This window comes from Ambystoma mexicanum, chromosome 3q (assembly GCF_040938575.1).
Source record: "Ambystoma mexicanum isolate Mex_15411 chromosome 3q, UKY_AmexF1_1, whole genome shotgun sequence".
Classification (NCBI taxonomy): Eukaryota; Metazoa; Chordata; class Amphibia; order Caudata; family Ambystomatidae; genus Ambystoma; species Ambystoma mexicanum.
In genome coordinates, this window is record NC_090926.1 from 317,172,391 (window position 1) to 317,194,571 (window position 22,181).

The window sequence follows — 22,181 nt, forward strand, 5'->3', positions numbered from 1 at the left end:
GGCGTTCGATTTCCTTGGGTTAATTGAGAATCCTGACACCGCCCTATAATCTGCCATTTCTTTCTTTTTAGATGTATTTATTGAATTTGTTATTCACTTATACAGCAAAAGAGTGTTTCAAGGCACATAATTCGAGCTAGAGCTCTGAACCCCCTGGGGATAGTATGCTCTCAATCTGCAGTAAAAATCATGTCCTCCGCCTATTATGTCGTCCCCGTATAGTGCGGTTACAGCGCCATGGCAAAAACTAGGGGGGACCAGGGGCAGCCTTGTCGGGTTCTTCTCCTTATATATATTCGGTCCATGGAGGAGTCATTCACCCGCACCCTCATGCTGGTTATCTGGAAGTTCGCCAAAAACAGTCCTGTGAAGTGAGGCCCAAACCCATAGGGACCCAGCGTCAGCCAAATAAATTCCCAGTTTATACTATCAAATGCCTTATTGGCGTCCAATGCTAGGACTGAGAAGTTTTGCTTTGTTCTCCTACCCCATTCCATTACATTTATTGCCCGGGGGATGTTGTCCCACATTTCTCTACCCTTACGGAACGCTGTCTAATTGGCTGAAATCAAGCTTGGGAGGGCCCCCTGTAACCTTGTGGTCAGTATCTTAGTAAAAATTTTAGCATTGCTGTTTAGCAAATTGATTGGGCAATACAAATTACAGTCAGTCAGTTCCTTATTCTGTTTCAGGATAAGAACTGTGTGAAACTCCGCCATTAAGTGGATATCCCGCCTGACCCCAAGAATGAATTGTACAGAGTGGACAGGCGAGGTGCAATTATATATCAACCTGTTTTGTACAATAGATTGGGGAACCTGTCTGACCCCGGTGTTTTGTTATTCGTGAGGATCATATAACCCTATTCACCTCTCCCACCAATATTGGGCGATCCAGCTCCTCCTTCATCTGCGGCGTGATTTTAGGCATGTCGGCGATATCCAGGTACCTTTTCTGAGCTTTGGGATCTAACCTTTCCCCTTCCATGAGCTCCTCAAAATAAGGGTGCACCACCTTCTGTTGCTCTACCTCAAAGGATCTGGCGACCCCTGTCGCATCCTTGAATGTGGTTATGTAATTTATGGATCTACGCTTACGCAGTTTTGCTGCATATAATTGACTCGCAATGTTCCCTTTCGTGTAATACATCTGTCTGGTGTTGAGAATCATGTGGCTCCTGGCGATCCCTGGCTCCCTACGGGACCCTTCCAAAATAATTTGTTGGTGCTTCTCCTCACAGAGCCTAACCTTCTCCAACTCCACCTGTTGTATTTCTTTGGCCCTCAAATATCTCAGAATCTTGCTAATGAATTCCCCTCCAACGACGCCTTTTAAACACATCCCAGGTGGTTTCCCATGTTGTTTCCCCATTGGCATTCTCATTAAAGTAATTGGTAAGTACGTCTGCTATTTCTCGCCAAATGACCAGGTCCCCCAGTGTGAGCTCATTTAGCACCCAAGGTTTCCTTTACACCCTTAGAGGCCTCGTATCCCATATAGTAACCATGATTGGCGCATGGTCAGAAAGGATTCTGCTACCGATCTCCAACCCTACAGCCGATGTATCAGCGAAGACGAGACCAGCAGCATATCAATTTTTGAGAAACTTCTGTGCACATGTGAATAATACATGTACCCCAAAGCTGTCCCATTGAAAAACCTCCATGTCTCTTTTATCCCTAAATCTATCGGCATCTGTTCCAGTGCCTGCTGGTTTGTTCGACCCACTCTAGTCACTTGGGAGGACCTATCCAGTGTAAGATCTAGTATGGCATTTAAATCCCCTGCCACTATCGGCTCCCTATCTGCAAGGTTTACCAGGCATTTCAGGGATTGCTGAAAGAAGGCATCCTGGTGTTCATTGGGCCTGTAGAGGGAAACCAGAGTGCCTAGTCTGTTATTGAGGAGACCTTTTATCATGAGAAGCCTACCCTCAGTGTCTTTATATACTGCCCTCTTTTGGAACTTCTTACTCTTGTGAAGTAAGACTGCCACCCCTCTCCTCTTCAATCCACCTGATGCAAAAAATGTCTCTGGGAAGAGCCTATGCCTCATACGCTTTTCATCCGTGGGTATTAGGTGGGTCTCCTGTAAGAACACCACCCATGTGTTCATTTCCAACAATCTACAGAAGACTGACTTCCTCTTAGGGGGAGAGTGCAGGGCCTGCACGTTTAGTGTTACAACCTGTAGTTCACCCATGCTCCAAGGGTAGCATCTGCCTAAGTCCCATTATGTTGCTTGTCTGGCACTAGGCCCCACCCCCTTCACCCACATCCACCCCACCTCTATAATCCCATCTCTGCATTCACATTTCCATCAGATAAAAAAAACAACAAACTTAACTTCAGTAAGGTCCCCTCTGAGCTTCCTCCTTCGAGGTCTTCTCCTCCCCTTCCCCTGGAGGTGTCTGGGTCGTTACTCTCGCTCTGGCTCAATTCCGCCAGGCCCAGCAAGTGTTTTACTTTGTGTTTCACTTTGTCTTCCTTCACAATAGAGCATTGTCACCCTTCATATTCAAATATGAGTCGATGCTGTGACCGATCTGAGGTCCTTTTGTTTCACCATCGTCAATAGAGCTAGGTCCTGGAAGAGGAGGGAGGAACCCCGAAATGTGATTCTGTTATAGCCTCTCGTACCCGTTGTTATTTCCTCCTTATTTCCTCCTTAGTCTTCAAGAGGTGTACTCTCCTCAAAATGTCTGGGAGTTGCCCGTTCCCCTTCTGGAAGGGGCAATACACTCTTTATGGGTGCAGTCCAAAGGGAAATCTGTAGAATCGGGAGGGGCAGGATTTGTCGAAAGAGCTCTTGTACATATCCTTTCAGGCCTGCATCTGCCCTGGTATGCCCCTTATCCTGTTATTTCTGCACGACCGGTTCTCGTTCTTCCTGTTTGATGAGCAGGTTCTCCACTCGCTCCTCAATTTGTTGAAACCAGTCACCCATCTCCACCTGTACATAGTTCTGCTTACAAAATCTGTCTTCCAGGTCTTCTATACGATTCTCAGCCACACTAACTTGGTTGTGCAGCACCGCAATGGACTTTGTCAGCTCGGTGTTGGCCTTTTGTTCTCTGGTCATGAAGACCATGAGCTGTTGGATGTCCTCCTTTGTCGCCCGCACATTATCCTCTTCCAGGGAGTCCTTTGATGTGTGGGCCTGGGCTTCCACCTGTGTGACCTGCTACTCTCCCACCTCCACCACCCCCTTCCATCATAAGGGGTTTGATGTCCGTCGTCTGGCCACTCTTGGTCTTGCCTGGGGTCTTAGCCATGGTCCTAGTGCACAGGTCAGTCCCTTGTGAGGTGCACCCGCAGTCATGTGCTACCCATTTGCCTCCCGCGCTTGGTTGTGCTTCATCTGTGTGGGAGAATTAAAGGCTATGGGGGCCTGCTAGGCTGTGCCCCATCAGCAAATTGCCCTGCCACAGATGCCTGCAATTCACGGGTGCTTCCAAGGCTTCCAGCCCCCACGCAGGTCCCCAGCTCCTCCTGGTGCTCCCTGGGGTCTTCACCGCTCAGCAAGGCCCACACAGATTTCAGCTGTAGGGAAGTTGCGGAAGGACAGCCCCAGGCCCCAGATTGTGTACTGCTGGTTCTTCCACCAAGGCGGCCAGTGTTATCGGGGCTCACCTCCCTGCTACTGCTCCGCCAGGCTTCCTTCAGCACAACGCAGCTCCCGGCTGCTCTCCTCACTGCGCACCGAAGTGCAGCTCCTTCCCAGCTCCTGAGGCCTCCGCTCCCCCGGGCCTCTCCACATGGGGTCTGCCGAGTCCACCAGTTTGTCAGCGCCTCCCTTGCCGACTTGCACCATGGCGGCCTGGAGCTCAGCTCCTCCTCCAGATCACTTGGCAGCCCTATCCCTGGGCCTCCTCACAGGGTGGGTGGATAGTGCTGGCATTTTCCCTCTGGGTACATACTCTGCACACACCCCCGGACACTGCTCTGCAGGGCTGCGGGATGGGGGCCTAGACGCTGAGGCACTTTCCTGCTGTAGGGACGGGGCTGGGTGGCCACAGGCAGAGGGTCGACCCGGAGCTCAAGGGAACCTGTCCGCCATGCTTCCCTGCTTGGCCGTGCCCCTCCAATGAGATATTTCTGACACAGCTCCGAGAAGCACAATTTCAACATGACAGTAACACAAAATACCAGTTTATGCTCTGACCTTTGTAAAGGGTATTCCCTCTGCTGATTTCCTGCTTGTGACTGTAACAAACCAAGAATGTTGTGTGCTCAATTATCTATTCCTACGGATAGGCTGTGTGATGAGCTGGAGATACTGGCTGATGCAGGTGTTTATTGATTCCTCCTTGATGAACGTATGCTAAGGTTGCAGAGAATGAATGACAAGGACCCAGGCCATCATAGTTCCAGCTCTAGAGGCTCAGATGATGCAACACATTTGGCTATTAGGGGAAGTACAGTATGCCATGGAGTAGTTCTAACAAGGCATTCCTGGGCCATGCCCGCTGGAATGAAAATGGAGGCACAGAAAAAGATGGCAGACCTGACAATCATAAGCAAGAATCTCTTTAGTTCTCATGCTGATGAGGGGCATGGGAAACAGACTGCCTCATGAGCCCAGAGTAGCAACGTATTACCTTTCTGTTGTGTTTTAGCCCTTGGAAAGTGTGCTCACATTTGAACTGGTAAGCCCTACATACTGAAACCCAAACATACCCAGGAAAGCGTGTTCTCCCTGCCACTACTGATGAAAATTCCCCACTGAAGCAATGACTCTTTGAGATAACTGTCTATATTTTGACCTGGTGAATTGAAGGGTTAAATTGTGTCTTCCAAACTATGAGAAAAGTACCTCCAACCGGTTGGATTTGGAGGCTGAGCCCTTTTTGAGGGACACCCCCTGACCTTCCTTTCCAAAAGGGGAATATTCCTTGAACTTGAGTTGCTGTAACAAGAGGTTTACTCTGCTCCTGAAGGATGCTGTTGGTGTTTATGTCTGGAGAGTTGGCAAGGTTCTCCAGCATAGGGTCTGGCATGGATTCACATGCTCATGAATATTCCCCGTCGTCAGGCTGGGAATGCTCGGTAAAGAAAAAATCAGTATCCGTTTAGTTTCTGATCTGTCTTTCTTAGCAGTAACCAATCACTGGTCTCTGGGTCATACTGCCCTCAGCCAATGACTGCCCTCTCCCTAAGCCCCGCCCCTGGCAGCCATCCTCAGATTTTTACCGCACGTTCAAGTGTTGGGAGTCCTCGAGCTATGGCTCTCAAGCTTTTACTGTGTTTTGCGTTTTTTCAAGAATTTAATCTAATTTTTTCGGTCAGTCGAGCCTCAAGCTCCACCGCTTCTACTTCCGATCAACGGGGACCTGTTTCGGAATTTTCTACGCCCCTCAAGGGCGAAGTTTCGTCGAGTTACACTTCTTGGAGGATTCCAGAAGATCTGAGCCCTACCTCGTGGACATGGCCCAGGACAAGGGAAGCTCAACACCCGGATCCAAGCTGTTCAGGAACTGCCCTGGATGCAGATTACAGAATGTTTTCAAGGAGGATGAGCATTTGAGATGTCTCTACTGCCTTCACGAAGACAAAACGCACGTGGAAAAGGGCTGTGCGTTTTGCAAAAACTTGTCGGAACGGACTATGAGGGATCATCGGATCTGCCTCGCCAGCTGGCTGGAGAAGGGCCCAGCAGGTGACATATGATATGATATGATATGATATGACATTTGTAACGCGCATATACACAAGTGTTTCAAGGCGCACGAGGCAAGGGGGCGGGAACAAGGGGAGGAGAGACAATGATCCTACTAGGCCAAGTGTCATTCAGATCGCGCAAGTGCAGGGGAAGGGGGGGGAAAGGAAAAAGTGCGTGGGGGAAGGGAGAGGGGAAAGTGCAGTACATTGGGGGGGGGAGTGGAATAAATAAGAAATAAATAACGGCCAGCTGATGGCAAGTGCAAGGAAATGCAGACAAAAGTGCTAGTAGGGGGACTGTAGGGATACAGAACGGTCCCCAGGTGCAGGGGTTGCCAGGGAGGCAGTGCAAGTCGGCAAATTGACGGGGCCTGGGCCAGAGATCAGAAAGGGTGGACAGGTAACCCGAGCAGTTTCAGTCAGAAAATCAGCAGGGGAGAGGGGGAGAGAAAGCAGAGGCAAAGAGGAAGGTTTTGAGGTGCTTCCGGAAACGGAGATGGTTCTCCTCGAGTTTCAGGAAGGCTGTTTCAGAGAGAGGTCCCAGCCGAAGAGAGCCACCAACTAGTTGCTTGGAGAAGCAACTGACACTGAGGGAGTTGGAGGCGGACGAGCGAAGAGCTCGAGAAGGAAGATATTTAGGAAGAGAGAGTTGAAGGTATTGGAAGAAGTCCAAGCAGCCTTTTAAGTCCTGTGAGGGCGCCCCGGCGATGGGGGCCCAACAGAAGGCAAAGCACCGCGAGTCCGCGGGCACCGGGAGTACCGAAGGGTCGGGCTCCTCGGCTGCCAGGTAGGGCGCACTTTCACCGACGCCATCAACCACAAGCCAAAGCTCTGGCTCAGGGAAGAGAAAATCCGAAAACCCGGGTAAGCTTCTGGAGAAGCCCCGGTCGATCTCGAAGGAATCAGCCGAGGGGGAGCGAGGCAGTGACCCCCCCTTCCCCCCCCAAGGTGAAGGCCTCAAGCGCGCCCAAGGTGGTAAAGGCCTTGATTCACTTGGCTAAGGCCTCTATCGAGGGAGTCACGGCAGCCCTGGCTACCCCCATGGAAGCGACCTCGGGGCCCAGAGTTTCCCTGCCACCACGGAGGGAATCCTCTTTTTTAGCCCATCTATAAGACCCCCGTGAAGACCCCGGTGGAAAAAGAGGGGGGGCCGGTGGCTGTTACGGACACGGATACAGCCTCTGAGGAGGAGCTGGTTGAAGTCGTGAAGGGCCTCAACGAGAGGTTCGAGGAGGTCCGGTCCCACGGGAGGAACCCCGAGGAGGCGAATGAAGAAAGCGATGGTGGCGCCGACGAGGCTCCCGTGGAGGAGGAGCAACCATCGCGCCCGTCACAGCCAGTGCCCGAGCCTCAGGACAACTCGGTGGCCATTTTGTTGGCAATCCAAACCTTATGCACGGAGATAAGGACAAGGTTGCCTCTAACCCCAACGGACGACCCAGCAGAACCAGGCCCGTCGGGAAGCCCTCACCGCCTTTCCAGCCCTTGCGGCCCGCTCAACCTTAATCTCCTTCCCCTGATCCTAGGGATGACACGGGAACAGATGCGGCCACGACGGGGACGGATGACGACGGTAGTGACGACGGGATGGGCCTTCCATCACCACTCCCTCGGGCCTCCCCGCCTGACGAAATTGGCTCCTACCAGGGCATCCAAGCTTTTCCAGCTCTGCCCCAAAGAACAGAAGAAGGAAGGCTTCCTCTATCAGCGGCGCGAGGCCAAGAGGAAAACGGTCCTCACGGTGCCGTTGATTGCCGATATCTGGGACAAGGGACTTGCTCTCCTGAAGAACCCGTCCACGATGCCCGCCAAGAGGGATTGGTACGAGAAGAAGTACCGGGTCCCCGATTCTGCCCCTTTGTACCTTAGAGCACAACCGACCCCGGATTCGGTCGTCTCAGCGGCGGCCAAGAAGAAAGCAGTGGGGGCGACAGCTTCAACTTCAACCTCCCAACCTGATGGCGAGGGAAAGAAACTGGACGCCATGGGACGACGAGTCATCTCGTCTGCGGCAACGACAATTAAGGTGGCCAACGCCCTAGCGATTGTGGCCCGCTATGACAGGGAGCTGTGGTACAAGATCGCTCCCCTGCTGGACTTCCTACCGGACGACAAGAGGGCGGAGGCCCTGGAGATCCTGCAGGAAGGTGAGGTGGCATTGGACCATGCCATAACGGTGGCCACGGACATCGCTGACACCGGGTTCCGCCAGTTGGGCAACAGTGTTTGCCTTCGGCAGCGGGGATGGCTCAAGGTAACAGATTTCCGCCAGGACGTGCAAACCAGAGTTTTGGACATGCCCTTTGACGGGAACAACCTGTTTGGAAAAACAGTGGATGAGTCATTTCAGGCCATCAAGAACGACACAGAGACGGCTGGGGCCTTGGGAGTTTTGCAGCGACGACGACCGCCCTTTCAGAACGTCGGAGGCAAACAGGGTGCCTCCAAGGGATCCAGCGGCGGCTCCTCGACTTTACACCAAGCGGCCCGCTCCTCGTCGCAGGAGGCCTATAGAGGATGCGGCAAGTCAGGAGGATCTCGTCGCCAAGGAGGCCAAGGCGGCAAGGCCGCGCCAAGCAGGACTGAACCGGCCGTAGCGTCGGGCCCCCACCTGAGCACCCCAGTGGGAGGCCGGATGGCGAAGTTCGTCAGCGTGTGGGAGTCCATCTCCACCAACCGTTGGGTGCTGGATGCCCTGGCCCACAGTCACACTCTAGAATTTCTAAAGAAGTGCCCCCGCATTCCTCTCGTGGCCAGGAAGGAAAATCACATCCCTCAACTGCTGTTAGAAATAAGGGCGATACTCAAGAAAGACACCATCGAGCTTGTCCCGAAGAGGCTCCGGGGCTCTGGAGTATACTCAAGGTACTTCGTCAGAAAGAAGACAGGCGGTTGGCGCCCCATCCTGGACCTGCGTCGGTTGAACAAATACGTCAAGGCCCAAAAGTTCAGGATGGTCACCCTCCAGCACGTGCTGGGACAACTGGAGGAAGGCGACTTCCTATCGTCGCTGGACTTGGAGGATGCTTACTTCCACATCCCCATTCTAAAAGGACACAAAGTTTCTCAGAGTCGTAGTCCAAGGGCGGCACTACCAATTCAAGGCCCTGCCTTTCGGATTGAAGTCAGCGCCCAGGGTATTTACCAAGTGCCTAGCTCCAGTGGCGGCGCGGCTGCGCCTGCGGGGGATCCACGTTTACCCCTACCTGGATGATGGGCTCATCCGTGCAAGGACAAGAGAACTTGCCGTCGAACACACACCGAAGACCGTCCAACTGATCACAGATCTGGGATTCTCCATCAACTACTCGAAATCCCGCCTGGTTCCGTCACAGGTCGCACTGTTTCTGGGAGCTAAGCTCGATACAGTGTCGCGATTGGCATCTCCGTCGGAGGAGAGGACTAAGGCCATCTTGGGCAAGTTGCAGCGCCTGCTGGCCACGGACGTGGCCAGGGTCAGATCCATCAAGTCCCTGCTCGGAATGATGTCCTCATGCATCTACCTGGTGCCCCTGTGCAGGCTTTGGATGCGCCCTCTACAAGAGTTCCTCGACGTCCGTTGAATACAAGCGACGGGCAGCTTTGAAGACAGGATCCCGCTCAACAAGGCTTTACGCCAACCGATTTGATGGTGGGGCAACCACGCGCATCTCGCGGCGGGCAAGGACTTTCAGACACCGGCACATCAGGAGACGGTGGCGATGGACGCCTCCCTGGAGGGATGGGGCACGCACACCGGAGATCTCCACGCAAGAGGTCTTTGGCTCCCGGAGGAGAGGTCACGCCACATCATCATCCTGGAGGTCCGAGCTGTGTTCTGGGCCTTCAGGTGGTTCCTTTCGTCCCTCAAGGGCAAGGTGGTGAGGGTCTTCACCGACAACACCACCACGATGTTCTACATCCGGAAGCAGGGAGGCACCAGATCTCCAGCCCTATCCAAGGAGGCCCAGGATCTGTGGCACTGGGCCGTCGCCCAGGGGATGTTGCTGGTGCCCTTCCATCTGGCAGGAATAAAGAACACCATCGCCGACTCTTTCAGCAGGGAGCTGCGCTTGTGCCACCAGTGGGAGCTGCGTCAGGATCAAGCAGATCGACTCTTCCAACAATGGGGCAAACCCCAGATCGACCTGTTCGCGACGGCGGCAAACTCCAAGAGCCAGCGGTTCGCCAGCAGGTTTCCCCAGCCGAGGAGCATGGGCGATGCTTTCTCGTTCCCCTGGGACGGCCTGTTCCTGTATGCATTCCCCCCGTTGCCGTTGCTACTGCGACTCGTCAACCAACTCAAGAGGTCCCGGTGCAGGATGATCCTCGTCGCACCGGCGTGGCAGAGACAGATCTGGTTCCCGGACCTTCTGGACTTGTCAGCGCCCCCCCAGTCAAACTATCGACGGACGCAGATCTCTTCTCCAGAGAAGGAGGCGCCATCCTCCATCGCGACCCGGGGTCACTGAACTTGCAGGCCTGGCTCCTGCGGCACTAGAGTTTGGAGGGTACGATATCCCGGCAGACTGCAAGGAGGTGCTTGCAAAGGCCAGGGCGTCCTCAACTCTCAAGTGCTATGGACACAAATGGAAGAGGTTCTCTGTCTGGTGCCGTGCACAGAAGATTAACCCTCTGTGAATTACGGCCCCTCAAGTGCTGCCGCTGGCCAAGGCGGGGCTGGCTCTGGCCTCCATCAAAATACATCTAGCGGCGATCTCCCACTACACCAGAACTATGGGACGATCATCTCTGGTCTCATCGCTTGGTGAAGGACTTTATGAAGGGACTGTTACGTTCATTCCCGCCGGTGAAGGCTCCGGCTCCGGCGTGGGAGCTGAACGTGGTGCTGACCAGGCTCATGGGGGCGCCTTTCGAGCCTCTGCATTCGGCACCGTTGAAGTTCCTGTCGTGGAAAACAGCATTTCTTGTGGCCATCACCTCCGCACGAAGAGTGGGAGGGATCCAGACCCTAACCTGCAAGCCTCCATACTTGCTTTTCAGAAGACGAGGGTGCTGCTGAGGACGCACCCCTCCTTCATGCCCAAGGTGCCGTCGGACGTCTCAACGAGCCCTTGGTGTTACCAGTTTTCTTCCTGTCACCTTCGTCGCTAGCCGAGAGGACTTTGCACTCGCTGGAGGTAGCTAGAGTGCTGAAGTTCTACGTGGACCGCACAAAGAGTTTCCGGAAGACATCACAACTGTTTGTGAACTTTGGACCTATGAACCAAGGGAAGGCCCTCTCAAAGGCTTCTATTCCAGATGGCTCTCTGGCTGCATTATGCACCGTCACCGGTTGGCAAACCGACCGTTGCCCGGCCGTCCGAGAGCCCATTCGACCAGAGTGATCGCTGCTACCACAGCGTTCCTATCTGGTGTGCCCCTGCTGGACATCTGCAGGGCTGCTACGTGGAGGTCGACGCACACCTTCACGAGATTCAACTGCGTCGACTGGGATTCCAGGGAGGAGTCCACAGTCGGCCAAGCAGTGCTGCGCAACCTGTTCGCTTGAAGGTGGGCCTGGTGAGGAGGTAAGAGTTGCTTAATGTTGAGTTGTTGTAATGCTTAATGTTGAGCCTTCCCGCCTCCCGTGGTTGTGCATGTGTGTACTGCTATGTATTCTTATATTCATGAGCATGTGAATCCATGCCAGACCCCGTGCTGGAGAAGGAACAAGTTACTTACCTGTAACTGTTGTTCTCCAGCATGGGTCTGGCATGGATTCACATGCAAACCCTCCCTCCTTCCCCTCTGCGGCTCTTCACTTGGTCCTACTGCCACTTTACGTGCTACCAAATCTGAGGATGGCTGCCAGGGGAGGGGCTTAGGGAGAGGGCAGTAATTGGCTGGGGGCAGTATGACCCAGAGACCAGTGATTGGTTACTACTAAGAAAGACAGATCAGAAACGAAACTGATACTGATTTTTTCTTTACCGAGGATTCCCAGCCTGATGACAGGGAATATTCATGAGCATGTGAATCCATGCCAGACCCATGCTGGAGAACACCAGCTACAGGTAAGTAACTTGTGCCTTACTTGTTCCCATTGCTTAAGGAAAGAATGAACGGAAGACCAGAAAAGACCCATTCTGGGATTCAAATACTGTAACAGGCCACAATGCAGAGAATTAATCCAAATGGTAATTCAGCCAAGAGCTCTATTCATTTAAAAAGCATTGATCTTGTGACTGTAGACATACAGGAGACGTACATCTCCTTCCCAGTAAGGCAGACCTACAGTAGTGTTCTCAGTTTCCTGTTAGGAGAACATCATTATCAATTAGAATTGCTGGGTTAAAGTCCACACCTACTGTCCACTAAGTGCTTAGTGCTGTTAGGTCATCTATGTTGTTGGGGTCACCACATATGTCTATACTTCAAAGATTGATTAAAGGCTCTTTATTGTGAAAAATGTGCTCTTGCAAGAAACAGCAGACATACTGTATTGATTGGGGTTCTCCTTGTTGTTCCACAAACAAGTTTTTTTTGTTTGCTGGAGCCATCATAGATACTGATGTCATGAAGTTGTTTCTATCACCACAGAGCTGCCTCGTGTTTCAGATGGAGATTTAAGAGATTCTGGCAGAGAGCTGTCTGCCAGGCACGCTTTGAGCTTCTTTGCTCAAACATACGTCTTCATTCATTTATTTGATATTCAATTTCAGATTTTACATGGGGCCGCTACTTCAATGCCTTCAGGCCTAATGGACCCAGTGTACTGATATAGTTGGGTGACCAAATTCAGATGGCAAAGCATGCAATGAATCATCTGTGTGGTGGGGGGAGGATAATGTGATAGGTCCCCTCTGTGGCTAGGTCCCCTCTGTGGCTGCTCCTTATTAGAAAAGTGATACAGGTGCATCCTTTAAAGTTTGTGGAGCAAGCATAATGTGACTGCACTGTTGAGCTAGTCTCTGATGGATCGGCTTTACCACATCAGGGTAGTGGCATTGACAAACTCAATTGGCTCTGCAATGCTTCCTTCCGCGGAAGTATGTTCTACAAATATAAGCACAAATAAGGACAAGATCATTCAACCTTGTTCTTAATTTTACGTTGTTGGGGAACCCCTCAATGATCTTTTTGCAACAAGCAGGAAAAAAAACCTGTCCATACTTTGCATCTGTTTTGAGCCCTCCTATTGGCTAAGGGCCAATGTAATAGGCCCTCCCCGGGGTCCCCGTAGTGGAAATATGCAAGACTCCGACATGGAGAAATTAGTTCATACTTACTGTGATTCTTGTATGGACTGAGAACAGGACTGCTGCATTATAAGTTAGGTGTCCTTAGAAACCAGTTTGGCGAAAGTCAAATTGCATGAAAAGGTCCCTCCGTACTCGCCCACCACCAAATGGGTTGTTAGTCCTCTCTAACCTACTCTGCGATTAAGAATCTTTGGAGAATCCTTCCTGACCAATGAAAAGGTAGTGAAGCAACTTTCTCCCCCTCCACATTCATACACCACTCGCCCCTTAGCTTCATAACCGACCATGCCTAAGTGCCTTTTGGGGGCTAGTGAATATGTTATGATAAGTGTAAAAGGAACTGAGGGCTCATTGAATGCCATGCATTATGCGACAGTGTGAGCCAAAATGAATAAAGAAAATGTTAAGGGCCAGAGCTCCCGTTCAGGAGTATTTTTTTAACAAACTTTTTTCTTACATTTTATTCTGATTTTCTATTTGAAAAAATATAATAGAAAACCTTTTGTAGGATTACATTGATAGTATTGCCTGTTTCCAAAGATCATTCTAAGAATGTGTATTTGTGAAGGCTACCCTCACTGAAGTTCTATTAGCACGGATGACTAACATTTCCTCATCTTAGAGCAGAGGTCTTCAAACTGTGGGACTGACCCCCTAATAATAGGGGTGCAGGACTATTCCAAAACGGAGTATGGTGACTGCTTTTGTTAGAAAATATGAGATATGGCATCTGGGGGTTGGGGGGGCAGAGTAACAATATTTTTACACCAGGGGGGCTCGGAATAAAAGCTGCTTGAATACCACTGTCTTAGTGTCTTTAATCTTTCAGGAAATTGCCTGTAGCCTAGTTCCCAATAAAGCTTCATTATCTACTTGGCTGCAATTCAGTCAATTAAAACTGTGGCGTTGTCCATAATTTAAAAAATACCTTTAGTTCAGCACATGTACTCAGGGGGGGGGGTTTATTCACGACGACTCTGCGATATTCAGGAACAAATGAGACTAGCCCATTACGGCGATGAAACAACAATAAAAGTCAAGGTAAGAAACCAGACCTTCTTTTCATATACCTCATAAACTGTAACATACTAAACTTATAGACTCATTAGGATGCTTCTCAAAACTACATTTGCTTAGTGCACATGCACATTTAAACAACCATGGCTATCTGTGGTCCATAGACTCTCTTTAAGGCTCCCATCGACTTTCAACACTGATGAAGTGGTATGTGTTTTTCAGTAAGCTTATCTCCCATATTATATATTCCGGCACGGTGTATGTAATCTCTATGAAAGGCCATATAATTCCTTCTAAAAGCATCTGGGAGCAGCAGGGCCATTCTCACTTCATGCCAGACACCTATTTTTGGTTTGTTTGCATTTCCAAATTAGCTTTACAGTCCCAGGTTCCAGCAGTAGCACAGATGGACAACACAAATGCCACTGGTGTACGATCCATCCAAGGTACAGACTCCCTTTCACATCTCTCTGTTTATACGTCTATACCGCACCATAAACTGTAGGCATCGGGGCGTCACACAGACACAAAGACATTTCAGCTAGAATAGGACATAACATAGAATATCGGTTTAAGTGCCCAAACAACTATTTGAAAAGCAGGGTTTTCAAACCTTTCTTAAAGCTGGAATGTGTTCCTTCCAGGCATAAGTTTACTGGAAATTCATTCCAAGGTCAGGCTGCCAAAACTGGAAATGATCTGCTCTTTCCTCTTGTTCTTTTTACCCGGGGGATTGCAAGACACTTTACAGTACTTGAGCGTAAAGCTCTATTTGGTTTGTAATAGAATGTTTGTTTCAGATATCCAGGGGCTTCCCCGTGTATACATCTGTGGGTCAGTGTGAGGATTTTAAAATGTACCCTCAGAGTGACTGGAAGCAAGTGAAGTTCTCTCTGGGCAGTCCTTATGTGTTCCTTTATAGGGATATTGCATGCAGTGAGAATTGTAACATTTTGAATTATCTGTAATCTCTGTAGACATTCTCTACTGGCACCACTAAGCAAGGAATTACAAAAGTGCAGTCTCTGCATTATAATAGCTCGCACCAGAGTTTTGCAATTCTTACTGGTCACCAGAGGTTGTACTTGCCGCAGAACCTCAAGATGATGATGATGGGAGTTTTTTATTTTCCCGTTTACATGGGCCTCAGCCCCCAAGGAGGCCTCCATATAGACCCCTAACATTTTTACTTAGTCACTAATGGGAATAAGACACTCTTCTACTTATTACTAATTTAGCCCTTGCCTGTGCTGATCCATAAATCATAAGCTCTGTTTTAGAGCTATTCAGGCACATAGTTATACATCCTCCAATTCTCAATAAAACTATATATGTTAAGATTTAACTTCTCTTTTTTGGAATTACCAAAAGGTTCCATCACCAGATGGATGCCTGCATAATTCGTAAAAAAAAAAACAGGCCCATCTGTTCCATTTTAGTTGCGTAGAGGTTTAATATGCATATTGAAAAGAGCAGGATCCAGGCAAGCACCTTGCGGCACGCCATATTATATCCCAGTTGTTTCTGACATGGCACTGCCCCAGCAGATTCTTGATTTTCTATCACTTAAAAAGGAATGCAACCACTCTGACGATTCTAGAACAGTTACCAGTACCTGATTATGTATCTAACAAATGCCCATGGTCCAACAAGTCAAATGCTGCAGATGGATCTAAAAGGATCAGCATCCTGCCCTTCCTGTCATCTACCGTACCTAACATCTGCGTCTGCAAATCTAAAAGCGCAGTCTGTCCCATGTTTAGGCCTGAAACCCGAAGTTTCATGTGCAAGGACGCCGATGCTTCTAAGTGATCCTGCAATTGTGCGGCCGCTATTTTATCGACAGTTTTAAGTAAAAACGGGGTATTAGTCATCAGCCTCAAATTAGATGCCACCTTTTGGGTTAGTGCAGGTTTTTTTGTAAGTGGTGTCACCACTACATTCTTTATCTCTGCAGGCACAAATTTGGGATAAAAAAGAGAGGTTTACAAATCGCCTGAGAAATGGGGCCAATGTTTTTATATTTTAAAGAGGATTTTAGAGGGAAAAGGTTACTTGTGCGGGAGGTTGGGCGCATATTTCTTAGCGTCTTCTCCATTTCTAAAATGGAGATGGGACTAAAATCAAACTGATGCGTTTCCTTTTTGTGCAACCCGATTTGTATTCTTTCATCCTTTTGGTGAGGTTCCTCCTTATTTGAACAGTTTTTTAAAATATGATTTCGTGCCAGCAAGATCCTATCTGCAAATGCTTGTTGTACCCTGGTACAGTCATCCTTATCAGGTAGAAAGGGGTGATCCAGAGCCATCAGTTTTTCCAACTGCCTAAAAATCTGTTCCCTTGTCATTATCTGTATCCTCCATTTTTTTGTTATAAACGTTATAAAACCTTTTCTTTGTCTCATGGATTTCTTTTTTATATTCCTTAAGTAATTTCCACGTCTGTTGATTTTCCGTGCACTTATTCTTTGCCCATACTCTTTCCGCCTGTCTCTTAGAGTTTTTAAGGGTCGTCAGGGCTGTTGTAAACCAGTTTTGATGCTATGGTTTTTCTCGAACCGTTTCTATTTTATTAGGGGCAACTTTATCCAAAATGGACTTTACAGAACAGTCAGATACTTCCACCAATTTCTTTGGAGGATCCTGCTCAATCAATCAATGATCGTATCAAGACAACTAATTGGGTCTTCTGATTTAAATTTCTTAAAATTTCTACTCATCACTTTTTGGGTGAAATTGTGAGTTTGCTTAGGTTTTTCTGGTAATTGTAGACTACATTCTACAAAGGAATGGTCTGACCATAGACAGGGTGTAGTTTGTATCATCCCTGTATCAATATTCCTTACTGAGACCCAAACTAAAGTGTGGCCTTTCACATGAGTGGGCACCGAGGTTTGTATTTGCATTCCCAAATTATTTAATTGTTGTTCCAAGGTCATAACTTCTTTGTCCTCCTTGTCCCCTCTCCACCTATTCAGATCCCCAACATGACAGTAGCACAATTAGGTTGTTCAGGGGGTCTAAGGGCAAGCCTAAGTCCTCATTAAAAGTAGGTAAATCTATAGGTGGGCGATAAATGACAACAATGTTAACGCAATTGTTGTCATTTTGTGTAAATGTACTTTCAATATTTTACAGCCCTGACATTCAGTGTTAACTTCATATGCGCCTTGAAACACAACCTTTGCTGTATAGTGCGCATTACAAATAACCAATAAATGAATAAAATACATCCCAATCTCTTTTCTGCTCATTATAGCCACCCCCCCCCACCCATGCCTTTTTGGCGATTTTTACAGAATAAATCATACCCTGAGGTTGTTGCCAGCTCTATTTTCGGGCCACTAGTCTGTAGCGTGGTTTCAGTCACACACATGATACCCACATTGTTAACATGTATGTGTCTATTGCATATTTGGGGAGTGAGTGCGTATTTAGCTAAGATCATTTTAAAGATTGAGAGGCTGTGGATTCATGTCCCGTCCAGCAGGGTCCTTCAGGGATTGTGTGCTATTATTATGTAAGAAGGGTGACATTTCATGGTTCATGTGATTATCTTTAAGTAAAGTGCCACATAGTGTGTCTCTTGATCTTTCCACAGATTTTGGGTTTCGGAGGCGATGGTTTGTCCTTCAATTACCTTCCCCTCCTATGATCCTAACCTATGAATTCAGGGTTATAGAGGCCTCAAACCATTCCTTGCCAATTCCTGAGATATTAGTATCCTCGCATAATGTTGAAGGGCAGAGGCCTTTGTTAATTTCAGTGGTATGTCCCATTTCCTTTACTGACGGCATTATATTTCCAGCATACAACTAGCTAATAAAGCTACTTACAAGTGCTTCTCTGCAGCACTTCTGGGTGCTGACCCATAATAGCGAATATTGTCTGTAAATACCTGTGGAGTACAGTGGAAGGCTCCAAGGGTCTCAGTTGTACAGAGTAAGAGACCAGCACAGGTGTTCACGCAGACTCGCAATAGACGATATGCTTCATTGATTCCCACAGATTTGATTCATCCTACCCCTCATGAATTAATTCCTACCTGTCTCCTTCTTGCCAGTTTTCCCCTCCAAGTTGAATTTGCAATTTCCCATTTTCTCCATACACAAAAAGGTGCAGGTTTTTGCCTTGTGCTTCATGAACATTGGGTTATTTCTTGTTAATGGTGTGCCTAAGATCATCTGCTTAACCATGCCATTGGTTTTGGCCATATGGCCCCAAATGAGTGTTGTATATTGTAACAAAGTCAGATCTCTGGCCCTGTGCCAAGGCATGGAGGGGACTCTGCATCCCAGGAAGAGTAGCCCAACAGGGCAGTATTGCCACAGCTTCGACCTGAATAATGAAGTTTTTATGAAAGAAGAGTCAGAAGGGAAGGTTACACCATGGCCCTAGTCAAACACTGATCTCAAGGTACTACCTGCATTTGTGAAAAGTAATCAAACTATAATTGTACCAGGAGCCTAGGTAATACTTGGGATGAAGAAGCTGCAAGAGCAATTTGAGGTCTGGGGTTGTATTATGTGTTGGGCTCCATAGGCTCTCAGCAAAATTGTCTAATGCAGAGTAACACGTGCTAATAGAACGTGCTGCTCTTGGGGAGCAAACAACATAGGAATCCTGCTGTGACCTGTGGGACTGGCACCCGTTATGAATGCAGGACTGAATAACAAGGCAATCTATGGCATGCAGGCGAAAGTTATCACTCACAAACTGGGATCCCTTTGGGTAGATGTGAAGTTCGTACTGGCAGTGATGTCTCTCTAGATAAGATGGCGAAGGGGAGAATAGAGATGTTTTACTTAATGGTTAAAAGGGCATAATAGTGGGAGGGGCACTAGACATCTTGAGAATGAGAAAAGCACCAAATCCCTTAGAAGTAAGAGTGGCACTATATTCACTTTGAATGAAGCCTGGATCAGGAAAAAGTGGGCCATGCACTTGACTCTTGGGGTGTATTATAAAAAACAAGCTTGATGCTGTATCTATCTGAGGGTTAATAGTGCTAAAGAAGCAGTTGGGCATTCTATATACCTGTGACTGTGAATTGAGACAAGAAGCAGCTATCCACTATTAACCCTGAGAATATTGAGAATAGCTAGCCTGACGGAGAGAAGTATCCATATTAGAGAGATGACACTTTGTTTGACCAAACCTGATTGTTTCTTTTACATAGAACAATCCCAGAGAGGAACCCCTTGCTTAGCTGCACAGTAAAAGCCACTGGTCCCCAAAGGTGTTTTTCCACATCCCCTTACCTTTGCTGAGTAGAGAAAGCTGAAGTGAAGAATCCTGGAGAAACTGCTTCTCCGTGAGAGTATTACAGTGACAGTCAGCAGAGGAAGTGCAGCGGCTACTAGGGATCCTGGTGATTAACTTTTTTTAATTGTAGATAAACTAATAGCCCCTACAGGAGTCCATTTTAACCTCTTCGAACCCCCTTCTGACTTCTAATAGTTTGTGAAACCTTACATTACCTGTGTCATTTTGTTAGTCTGCCGCAGTATTCTAAGGTGCTGGGCTTTGAAGTGATGACAGATGATGTGAAACAGAAGTTTGCAATTGTGAGCATCCTCCATTTCCTCTCCTGTTCCAACCATAGCAAACACCAAAATGATGGACAGATGGAAATCTTTGCATTAATCAAACACTTGGAAAGCCCCTGGGCAGCTTCCTTTAAATTGTTATTTAGCCCTTCTGTGTAATATGCAAAAGTCATCCAACCATAAGTAAATCCGTCTTGGTTCTGCCCCTTGCTTTCTCTGCTTTTTACAGTTGCTGAAAAGGTATTGGTTTCTTGACATGTGCATGTTTCCGTTTTCCATTGTAGGGTGCCTTCTGGCGTTAGTTGGCCCAAAGGAATAGCATTTGCCCTAAGGAATAGCATTTTACCATTTATCAAAGCGACTTCAGAAAATCACATTTCATTTCCTTTACCTCACCCAACACTACTAGAATCCACGAGCATGAAAGGAGGACTGCTGTTAGTCAACTAATACTGTTATAGTCCTATAGCAGTGACTGGGTATTGCTGGAGGTGGCGGGTTGGGGAACTGGTTGGAGCAGCGTGCACTGCTGGAGGGAGCTCAGGCTGCTGGGCCGGTCCTGTAGCACTGCCAGTATATTGCGGAAGGGATGTTAATATTGCTGTAGTCCTATCACATTGACGGCACGCTAGGGGATGTTTAGGTTGATGAAGTCCTACAGCATTAAAAGTGCACCACAAGGCGCAGCTTTACACTGCTTAGGCCTCCTAGTGCCATTGTCAGGGCTATTGCTAGTAGGATGTTTTTACTGCTTGGCATTACGTTGCAATAACTTGTCAGTGCTGTCGAAAGCTTGCACTGGCTGGTTCTTTAGCACTCTTGGGGCATTGCTTGGGGGAGGTCACTTTCCTGGAGTCCTTTTACCAATGTGATATTGCTGATGGGCCCTATGTGAATCCCCTCTGCTTGAATACAACAGTACTGACTGGGCACTGCTGCATGTTGCTCACACTGTTGGATCCCTTAGCAATGATGGGCAACTGCACACTGTAGACTACTATTTTATACGTTCTTCATGGACCCAGTTTTAAAGAGTTAAGTAATTTGCTTGATTGGTCTGTTTCTGCCTCCTTTAGGATTTGGACCTTGACAAGTTTGAAGAACTGTTTAAGACAAAAGCTCAAGGAGCTGCCGTGGACCTGACCTGCCCAAAGAACCGATCGTCTCAGAAGGCGGCTAGCAAAGTGATGCTGCTGGAAGCGAACCGTGCAAAAAATCTAGCCATCACCCTGCGCAAGGCTGCCCGCAGCACGGAGGAGATCTGCAAAGCCATCTACACGTAAGGAGCCATGTGTAATCAATTAAACAAAATGATAGTTTATCTCTGCTCTGCAGAGCTGCAACATAGAGCACGCCCACTCTCACCTTAGATCATCATCCAAAAGTCCCAAGCACCTAATGCCAATTCTGATCATTGTGCCTTAGGCGTGTGCCTTAGGCGACCAATACACTGTACACAAGCAAAGTTCCCACTCAAATAACAAGTTGGTGACACCACAGGAGATGATACTGCAATATAACATTGAATGAATAGACAGAAAATGCAGTCACGGAAGTTTCAGGTGATGCAAAAAAATGCATGCACACTGTTCTGAAAAGTTCAACCAAACGAAGAAAATCTAACTAGCAAACATCTTAATTCGAATTTCATGGAGGAGTTCCATCCGCTAGAAGGAATGGAACCCAAATGCACTTAAATAGCCCATTTCAACAAGTCTAGAAGCCCACTCAGTAGGATTTGGAACCGTGGTCCATTTAAAAAGGCATCCCTACTAGATTACGGTGCGTATATAAGCCAAGCAGCAAAGTGTTTTTTGAGTCTATCGCAAGTCCTAGAGCAGACAATGTGAAACCATGCTCTCTGTACTTTTAAAGGTCTGATCTTTATAAAAGTTCTAAGAATCTGTTGCTCCATATACTAGGCAAATTTGAAGATGTTCTCCCCTGTCCTTGTAACCCACCTTTGACAGCCCTGCTCGTAAATCAGTTCAGGGGACTGGCCACTTAGTGACACTCTGAACTAGTGCCTGCATAGATGTAGCAATAAAGCGATGTAACCATACCCCCTGGTGTTGAGGACGATTCACTTAAAAAATGTACTTTTGCCAGTTTCTTCCCATTCATGAATACCTAGTACTGACTATTCAATTGGACCCACAACAGCGCACACCTACATTACTAGAAAATCTTATGCAACGATGAACTCTAACCCCAATGACACATGGATGAATCTGGGACCCAGTAACCCCTGCGTGGTCCAGAAGAACATAGCACCCCAGACATAGACTTGAATGACCAACCCTCCTCTCCGACTAACATGTTCAATCATTCTCACCACCTGCACGTTCCAACCAGTATGTCACCCAAATAAGATGCATCTAGCAGCGGCACAGAAACCTAGATCGTGCCAACAACACACTAATCCCTCTTCTCAAATCCATCATGTTGGAATCCCACAACTGCACCTGCTCGTAGATTGAATCTCGTTAATACGCAATTGAGTATTGCACCTGGGACCCATATAACCGCAGGTGTCCAACTCGCCTAGAATGTCATTTTCACACAGACAACGGTTACTGGGGAATCTAGATTTAGCAACACATCAGGATTCAAATGTTCACTCTGCTTGCTCCCACTTCCTCAGAACACCTCACATGGCTGAAGTTGTGCTATTTGAAGAGCCAGTTACATCACCACATATCATAAGGTCACATCCTGGATGATTCTATTTGCACAATATCTCAAATGTACAATAAATATCCAGGATTGGGA

General features: G+C 48.1%; 1 protein-coding gene across 6 annotated transcripts in view; it reads left to right on the forward strand.

Annotated features, from left to right (window-relative positions):
* Window positions 1-22,181, forward strand: part of FMNL3 (formin like 3) — a 780,663-nt gene that overhangs the window by 596,725 nt on the left and 161,757 nt on the right. For all 6 annotated transcript variants that reach the window (XR_011305037.1, XM_069653874.1, XM_069653877.1 and 3 more), the window contains one exon: window positions 20,486-20,688. Coding sequence is in view for 5 of the 6 variants with exons in the window: in XM_069653874.1 (XP_069509975.1) it covers window positions 20,486-20,688 (203 nt within the window). In the remaining variant the exon portion in view is untranslated. The remainder of the gene's footprint in view (window positions 1-20,485; window positions 20,689-22,181) is intronic.